The 9922-nt window shown below is 44.0% G+C and overlaps 1 protein-coding gene across 4 annotated transcripts in view; it reads left to right on the top strand.

Annotated features, from left to right (window-relative positions):
* Positions 1-9922, top strand: part of LOC124009995 (partitioning defective 3 homolog) — a 257276-nt gene that overhangs the window by 146356 nt on the left and 100998 nt on the right. For all 4 annotated transcript variants that reach the window (XM_046322291.1, XM_046322288.1, XM_046322287.1 and 1 more), the window contains 2 exons: positions 3163-3348; positions 3727-3897. In XM_046322291.1, coding sequence (XP_046178247.1) covers positions 3163-3348; positions 3727-3897 — 357 coding nt within the window. The remainder of the gene's footprint in view (positions 1-3162; positions 3349-3726; positions 3898-9922) is intronic.

Here is a 9922-nt window from a genome sequence, read left to right as displayed (position 1 = left end):
CGGGGACGGGAGTGGAGGTGCCATTTTATTCACTCTGTGGAATAAAAAGCACCATGCAGCCTGGGTTGCTCAGGAGAGGAGGGGAAGAGAAGGCAGTTCTGCAATTGTGTTCCACATGGATTCATCCTCTCTCCTCTCCCTCTATCGCTCGCACTGTCTCTCTCTTCCTCTGTCTTTTTTTCTCCTCTTTCTCTTGTTCTCTCTATTCCGCCGCCCGCTCTCTCTCCTTCGGTCTCTCCACAAAGTAATTCAATCTCTCTCTGCAAACAATGGGAGCTAATGAATGTATGACACTGAGCTTGATTATGACTGCATTCATTACACATGCACATAATTGCTAGTAGTTTAGTGTGCAGATTTATTCAGAGGACAGCTGTCAATTGACAAGGCAGAGAGAATAGCTTTTTTGTTATTCAATGAGGCTCAGGCACCTGTTGCATTTTCTGATATACTGTATGTGTCTGCTTCTGTGTGTGGATAATGCTCTTAATTGTATACATTCTAGTGTGTTTTGGGGGCCTGCTTACTTCCCAAAAATGCATTAAAAAAATATTGAAAAATAATAACACGAGGAATAAATATAGAGTAACGATAACTAGGCTATATACAGTGGGGCAACAAAATATTTAGTCAGCCACCAATTGTGCAAGTTCTCCAACTTAAAAAGATGAGAGGCCTGTAATTTTCATCATAGGTACACTTCAACTATGACAGACAAAATGGGGAAAAAATCCAGAAAATCACACTAGGATTTTTTATGAATTTATTTGCAAATTATGGTGGAAAGTAAGTATTTGGTCACCTACAAACAAGCAAGATTTCTGGCTCTCACAGACATGTAACTTCTTCTTTAAGAGGCTCCTCTGTCCTCCACTCGTTACCTGTATTAATGGCACCTGTTTGAACTTGTTATCAGTATAAAAGACACCTGTCCACAACCCCAAACTCCACTATGGCCAAGACCAAATAGCTGTCAAAGGACACCAGAAACAAAATTGTAGACCTGCACCAGGCTGGGAAGACTGAATCTGCAATAGGGAAGCAGCTTGGTTTGAAGAAATCAACTGTGGGAGAAATTATTAGGAAATGGAAGACCACCGATAATCTCCCTCGATCTGGGTCTACATGCAAGATCTCACCCCATGGGGTCAAAATGATCACAAGAATGGTGAGCAAAAATCCCAGAACCACACGGGGGGACCTAGTGAATGGCCTGCAGAGAGCTGGGACCAAAGTAACAAAGCCTAGCATCAGTAACACACTACGCCGCTAGGGACTCAAATCCTGCAGTGCCAGACGTGTCCCCATGCTTAAGCCATGTCCAGGCCCGTCTGAAGTTTGCTAGAGAGCATTTGGATGATCCAGAAGAAGATTGGGAGAATGTCATATGGACAGATGAAACCAAAATAGAACTTTTTGGTAAAAACTCAACTCGTCGCCTTTGGAGGACAAAGAATGCTGAGTTGCATCCGAAGAACACCATACCTACTGTGAAGCATGGGGGTGGAAACATCATGCTTTGGGGCTGTTTTTCTGCAAAGGGACCAGGACGACTGATCCGTGTAAAGGAAAGAATGAATGGGGCCATGTATCATGAGATTTTGAGTGAAAAACCTCCTTCCATCAGCAAGGGCATTGAAGATGAAACGTGGCTGGGTTTTCAGCATGACAATGATCCCAAAAGCACCGCCCAGGCAACGAAGGAGTGGCTTCATAAGAAGCATTTCAAGGTCCTGGAGTGGCCTAGCCAGTCTCCAGATCTCAACCCCATAGAAAATCTTTGGAGGGAGTTGAAAGTCCATGTTGCCCAGCAACAGCCCCAAAACATCACTGCTCTAGAGGAGATCTGCATGGAGGAATGGGCCAAAATACCAGCAACAGTGTGTGAAAACCTTGTGAAGACTTACAGAAAACGTTTGACCTCTGTCATTGCCAACAAAGGGTATATAACAAAGTATTGAGAAACTTTTGTTATTGACCAAATACTTATTTTCCACCATAATTTACAAATAAATTCAAATTCAAATAAAAAAAATTATTCTCATTTTGTCTGTCATAGTTGAAGTTTACCTATGATGAAAATTACAGGCCTCATCTTTTTAAGTGGGAGAACTTGCACAATTGGTGGCTGACTAAATACTTGTTTGCCCCACTGCACACAGGGTACCCCAGTCGCCGTGCAGGGGTACGAGGTATTTGAGGTAGATATGTACAGTACATATAGGTAGGGGTAAAGTGACTTATACTTATTGTCATCAGATACTCCGTGTTTAGTCACAATGTCAATGTTGGCTCTGCTTTGCTACAGAAGACCATAATACATTCAGAACACTGACTTGAAGGATCTCTATGACAGACAGTGTATCCAACCTTTGCCTCATCTGTAACTAAACTCATAGATGTAGGTTGGTCATCCCATAGCTCCTGATTCTGAAGAGCGTCGGAATCGGCATAGCTGCGTCCCAATTTGGACAAACCTACTCATTCATGGGTTTTTCTTTATTTTTTACTATTTTCTTTGTAGAATAATTGCAAAGACATCAAAACTATGAAATAACACACATGGAATCATGTAGTGACCCAAAAAGTGTTAAACAAATCCAAATATATTTTTGATTCTTCAAAGTATCAAAGTCCCCTTTTTGTCTCTGTGACAGCTTTGCACACTCTTGGCATTCTCTCAGCCAGCTTCATGAGGTAGTCACCTGGAAAGCATTTCAATTAACAGGTGTGCCTTGTTAAGTTAATTTGTGGAATGTCTTTCCTTAATGCGTTTGAGCCAATCAGTTGTGTTGTGACAAAGTAAAGGGTGGCTACTTTGAAGAATATTAAATATATTTTGATTTATTTAACACTTTTTGGTTACTACATGATGTTATATGTGTTTTATCATAGTTTTGATGTCTTCATTATTATTCTACAATGTAGAAAATAGTTAAAAAATAAAGAAAAACCCTTGAATGAGTAGGTATGTCCAAACTTTTGACTGGTGCTGTATATAGTATCGTGCACAAATTTTGACCATGCCCTGGTTAAAAGTAGTACACTATGGAGGGAATAGGGTGCCATTTGTGACACTAATCTTGTATTTGCCTATCAGTAGCAGAAATGATCAGTGACACCGTCCTTTCTCCCTCCCTCGCTCACTCTCCGTTCTAAAAGGTTGAGGAGGATGACCTGGTGTTGACCCCTGACGGTACCAGGGAGTTCCTGACCTTTGAGATCCCTCTGAGTGACTCGGGGTCGGCCGGTTTAGGGGTCAGCGTCAAGGGCAACCGTTCCAAGGAGAACCATGCTGACCTAGGCATCTTCGTCAAGTCCATAATCAATGGAGGAGCTGCCTGCAAGGTGAGTCTTGCCCCTCTCATAAGGATTCCGATGTTCATGGTCATATAAGTAATTATGTATTTTCTGGAGTTTATATACTAATCTGCCTGTTGGCATCTTCTGTCTATCTGTTCTGATTTGACAGTGAACTTCATTGCTTTGTCTGCTATTCGTTATTCCACTGACAGTGCAGTAACCTTGGTGCCAGTCTGTTTCTTGCACTCTAGCCTACTCTCTAGGGAATGAAGTAGCCTGGGTGTCACTCGTTGTTCGGTGTGACAAGGAATTGGCAAGATGACGCAAGCAGATCTGGGACCAGGTTAACAGCACCAGTGCGATTGCGTTGAACAGCCTGATCGTGGGTGTTCTGATTCTGCGTGTCACATGCTGTGTTAACAGGATAGACGGCTGCGGGTCAACGACCAGCTGATAGCGGTGAACGGCGAGTCATTGATAGGCAAGACCAATCAGGAGGCCATGGAGACGCTAAGGAAGTCCATGTCGGTGGAGGGCAACAAACGTGGGACGATTCAGCTGATAGTGGCCAGGAGGGTCACCAAACGCAGTGAGGTAAGCCTAACCCTCCCTTTGGGACAGCCGTGGAGATTATTGGACTAACACCAGTCTGAGGACGGGCTCATAGTAGTGGCTGGAAACGGCATGAATGGAACCGTGTCCAACATGGTTTCCATGCGTTTGATACCATTCCTTATAATTCCATTCCAACCATTACTATAAGCCGCCGTCTTCTTACCGGCTTCCACTGAATAACACACGTGTGCGTAACAACCCGTCACTCTGTGACCACTGACAACCCATCAGTTTGACCACTGACAACCCATCAGTTTGACCACTGACAACCCATCAGTTTGACCACTGACAACCCGTCACTCTGTGACCACTGACAACCCGTCACTCTGTGACCACTGACAACCCGTCACTCTGTGACCACTGACAACCCGTCACTCTGTGACCACTGACAACCCGTCACTCTGTGACCACTGACAACCCGTCAGTTTGACCACTGACAACCCATCAGTTTGACCACTGACAACCCGTCACTCTGTGACCACTGACAACCCATCAGTTTGACCACTGACAACCCGTCACTCTGTGACCACTGACAACCCATCAGTTTGACCACTGACAACCCGTCACTCTGACCACTGACAACCCATCAGTTTGACCACTGACAACCCGTCACTCTGTGAGCACTGACAACCCATCAGTTTGACCACTGACAACCCATCAGTTTGACCACTGACAACCCGTCACTCTGTGACCACTGACAACCCATCAGTTTGACCACTGACAACCCGTCACTCTGACCACTGACAACCCATCAGTTTGACCACTGACAACCCGTCACTCTGTGACCACTGACAACCCATCAGTTTGACCACTGACAACCCGTCACTCTGTGACCACTGACAACCCATCAGTTTGACCACTGACAACCCGTCACTCTGTGACCACTGACAACCCGTCACTCTGTGACCACTGACAACCCGTCACGAAGATGCCTTGAAATTTGAAGTTTTTCCAAAAACACTTGAAACAGTTGTTCAGCTATCATTAACATACACCCTCCCACATGTAGTCCCCGTGTTATATTCCAAAGCCAGGGGCACGTTCTGGACTGGAGAGCTCTGCTATGGATGTGATTTAAAGAACAGTTAGTCAGGTGGATCACAGCAGTTCACACGACATGATCTGTGTCCCAAATGGCACCCTCTTCCCTATTTAGTGCACTACTTTTGAACAGGGGCCCTGGTCCAAAATAGTGCACCATGTAGGGAATAGTGTGCCATTTGGGACGCAGGCATGCTCTCGTCTTAGCCTCCATGCCCCGGGGTCTAATGTGTCATGATATTGGTACATACACAAGACTCTCCTGGCTCGATCACTTCTCTATCTAGTGTACTGCACTGCCCACTTTCCAGCAGTGTGTTGTTTGTAGTGTGAACTGTACTGTAGCCCTTCCATCCCTGCCTCTGCCTCTTGCTACGGCACATGTCAGACCTGAGATGCCCATGGCGCAGCTGGTAATTGAAAGCAGAGCAGGGGCTAAGGGCTGAGCTGTGTGTTGCAGTCGGGGCAGGCTGTGCTGTGGAGGAGCCAGAGGTGAGAGCAGAGAGCACTGGCCTTGAGTGAGGTACAGACACACAGGGGAGACTGATCGATATCTGCATCACAGATACAGCTGAAAGGATGGCTTGGACTAGAGCAGTATGGTTCTAGGTGTCTATGTAGAAGAGGAATTATACTTCATTGATCAATTTCCCTCGCGGTCCACAGAGTATGTGATGTACAGTGTCTTCAGAATGTTTCAGTACCCCTTGACTTATTCCACATTCTTGTTGTTACAGCCTGTATTCAAATGGGATTAAATAGATGTTTTTTCTCACCCAACTACACACAATACCCATAATGACTGTCCAAACAGCAAGTTACAAGTGATCAAATCAGATTAATGTGTGTTCAGACAGCAGTCATTTGCTGGCATGGCTATTTTGGTTGTCATAGTAACAACAGGTGTGTGCGCAGTGGTGTAGGCTGATTGGTGTTGGTTAGGGGTGTCAAACTCATTCCACGGAGGGCCTAGTGTCTGCTGGTTTTAGTTTTTTTTCCTTTCAATGAAGACCTAGACAACCAGGTGAGAGGAGTGCCTCACTCATTATTGACCTTAATTCATCAATGCCGTGCAAGGGAGGAGCGAAAACCCGCAAAACTCCTTGGAAAGAGTTTGACACTTGGTGCTCGTGGTTCCTGTCACTCAGAAGTTAAGTAGCAGGCGACGGTGACAGCATCACCTGCCATGGACGTTCCCCAGTTGCTTTGAAGGTTCAAAATCATCGTGTGAGAACACTTTTTTTTAAAGCCTCAAAGGACAAGAAGATCCAACTTTCACTGTCTTCTTGGTAAGCAACTCCAGTGTATATTTGGCCTGGTGTTTTAGGTTACCTATGTGTCTGGCTAGACTTTAAACTCTCCTTCCATACTCACATTAAGCATCTCCATTCCAAAATTAAATCTAGAATTGGCTTCCTATTTCGCAACAAAACATCCTTCACTCATTCTGCCAAACATACCCTTGTAAAACTGACCATCCTACCGATCCTTGACCTCGGCGATGTCATTTACAAAATATCCTCCAACACTCTACTCAGCAAACTGGATGCAGTCTATCACAGTGCCATCCGTTTTGTCACCAAAGCCCCATATACTAAAAATCACTGAAGCCGGAGACTCGTATGTCCCTCTAGCTTTTTCCACCAGCTGTCAGAGCAGCTTACAGATCACTGCACCTGTACATAGCCCATCTGTAAATAGCCCATCCAACTTTCTCATCCCCATACTGTATTTGTTTATTTATTTATCTTGCTCATTTGCACCCCAGTATCTCTTCTTGCACATTCATCTTCTGCACATCTATCACTCCAGTGTTTAATTGGTATGTTTTAATTACTTCACCACTATGGCCTATTTATTGCCTTACCTCCCTTATCTTATTTAATTTGCACACACTGTATATAGACGTTTTCTACTGTGTTATTGACTGTTTGTTTATTCCATGTGTAACTCCGTGTTGTTGTATGTGTCAAACTACTTTGGTTAATCTTGGCCAGGTCGCAGTTATAAATGAGAACTTGTTCTCAACTTGCCTACCTGGTTAAATAAAAAATAGGTTATTGTCCTACTGAAATGTGAATTTGTCTTCCAGTGTCTGTTGGAAAGCAGACTAAACCAAGTTATCCTCTAGGGTTTTGTCTGTGCTTAGCTCTATTCAGTTTATTTTTATAGAAAAAAAACTCCCCAGTCCTTGCCGTTGACAAGTATATTCATAACATGATGCAGCCACCACCATGCTTGAACATATGAAGCATTGTGTGCAGTGAGTGTTGGATTTGCACCAAACATAACGCTTTATATTCAGGATATGAAGTTAATTTCTTTGCCACATTTTTTGCAGTTTTACTTTGGTGACTTATTGCAAACAGGATGCATGTTTTGGAATATATTTATTCTATACAGGCTTCCTTCTTTCCACTTTGCCATTTAAGTTAGTATTGTGGAGTAAGTACAATGTTGTTGATCCATCCTCAGTTTTCTCACACAGCCATTTTTAAAGTCAATATTTGCCTTCTGGTGAAATCCTTGAGCGGTTTCCTTAATCTCCGGCAACTGAGTCAGGAAGGCCACCTGCATCTTTGTAGTGACTGGGTGCATTGATAAACCATCCGACATCTATTTAATAACTTCAGCATGCTCAAGGGGATATTCAATGTCTGCTTGTTTTATTTCTACCAGTAGGTGCCCTTCTTTGTGATGCATTGGAAAACCTCCCTGGTCTTTGTAGTTGAATCTGTGTTTGAAATTCACTGCTTGACAGAGAGACCTTACTGATAATTGTATGTGTGGGGTACAGAGCTGTGGTAGTCATTCAAAAATCATGTTGAACACTATTATTGCACACAGAGTGAATGTATTTAGGCTTGACTGCCTATTGACCCGAGACATTTTGTATTAATTTGTCAACTTCTCTATAAACAACATTCCACTTTGACATGATGGGGTATAGTGACATATCTCAATTGAATCTATTTAAAATTCAGGCTGTAACACAACAGAAAGTGGGAAATACTTTCTGAAGATGCTGTATATATGAACCACAGTTAAAGTCTACCACTGTTCAGGTGGCACAGCCGTTCAGGTGGCACAGCTTCATGGACAGGTGGTGGTCCTTTCACTCATCACCTCACACCATCCCTCGCTTTCCTCGACATCTCCTCCTGAGATGACTTCTTTTGGGATAGTAATCATTGGCAAACCTTATTCTGAATCTGAACTAATACTTCCTCAATATTAAACCCCGCCCCACAGGGCTATTCCGACAGATTCTTCCCTCATCACAATTCAGACCCGATGGAGTTCAGCCCTGCACCAGTTTAATTATAGGACTGAATATGCAGTGGGTAGAGTGGTGATTTGTTGACTGACCTCAGCATGGCAAATCTCCTTGGCTGTTATTAAGGCAGGCTAGATAGGCTCTCTGTTGCAGCCAGTTTCATGAACTAACCCCATTTTAAAGTAGAGGCTGACTTCCAACAGTCTGAAGCCAAATGGCCGCTCTCTTGAAATCCTTCTCCAGGTCTCCAGCCTGAGTCATTCTCACTTACCCTGGTTTTACTGGCAGTAGTCTGCGTGGTGATTGTTCAGCTGTTTTTGCACGAATAGGACGGAACCTTTCTGTATCACTCCGGTCTCGCTCTGTGTTATCACGTCTCTCAAACACCTGGGAAATGAAATGAAGGGGCTGTGGGTTGATTATTCACTGATTACATTTCCTCATGTTGCGACGCACATCTGTTGTTTGGCGATTCTTATACTAATGATAGGTTCGAAGTTCTGGTGCTGATCCAGTTGGACAGAGCACACACTACCGTTCCAAAGTTTTGGGTCACTGAGAAATGTCCTTGTTTTTGAAAGAAAAGCCTGGTTCCTTCCTAGCTTCCTACCATCTAGGGAGTTTTTCCTAGCCACTGTGCATCTGCATTGCTTGCTCTTTGAGGTTCTAGTCTGGGTTTCTGTATTAGCACTATGTGACATCTGCTGATGTAAAAAGGGCTTTATAAATACATTTGATATGATTTGACAACTAAAACAAGCCCATATTTATAATATCTGACTAGGCGGAGTCATCTCCTTGTATGTCCAAGATAAACAGTCATTCTCTGTTGCTGGACAAGAATTGATCCTCTAATGGTGGTGTTGTGGCCCAGCCTGAGCCCAGAACCTTCGTGGTCAGGGATGTGTGTTTTGTGAGAAGTATTCAGTTAGTGTTGTTAGGTCGGCCCCTTTGGCCCCTCTCCCAGAGTTTGTTGTTTTTCTTCTCTCAACTGTTGTCCTCACGATGTTGTCCCGCGATGTTGAGTTCCACATCGCTCCTTGAGACTAGGCTAGTTTATCAGGAGCTGAGACTCAACTGTTGTCCTCACGATGTTGTCCCGCGATGTTGAGTTCCACATCGCTCCTTGGGACTAGGCTAGTTTATCAGGAGCTGAGACTCAACTGTTGTCCTCACGATGTTGAGTTCCACATCGCTCCTTGAGACTAGGCTAGTTTATCAGGAGCTGAGACTCAACTGTTGTCCTCACGATGTTGTCCCGCGATGTTGAGTTCCACATCGCTCCTTGCCCTAGTTCCACAGAGACTAGGCTAGTTTATCAGGAGACTCAAATGACTAGACTAGTTTATCAGGAGACTCAAATGTTGCGCTTTACCTACTTCCTTAGAAATAATCATATACAGAAACGCAAGAACATGTCTGGGCGGACGGACACTTACTGTCCTTCCCCTTGTCTCTGCAACAATGCACACATCCTAACCAATAACAGGTTATTGCTACTAAGAAGCTGCTTATGCAGATAAACAGGCTCATGTCATTCAAATGGGCTCAAGTAAGTTTCCAACACCACTAAAGGGTTGGTTTTCCCAGACCCAAATTCTGGACAAAACAAATGCTATTTCAATGGAGAATCTCCATTGAGAAGACTTCTTAGTATTGGACTAGGCATAATTGCTCAAGGAAGCA

This window comes from Oncorhynchus gorbuscha, linkage group LG22 (assembly GCF_021184085.1).
Source record: "Oncorhynchus gorbuscha isolate QuinsamMale2020 ecotype Even-year linkage group LG22, OgorEven_v1.0, whole genome shotgun sequence".
NCBI lineage: Eukaryota > Metazoa > Chordata > Actinopteri > Salmoniformes > Salmonidae > Oncorhynchus > Oncorhynchus gorbuscha.
Note: the sequence above shows the minus strand (reverse complement) of the source record. Positions and strands in the feature narration are given on the sequence as shown.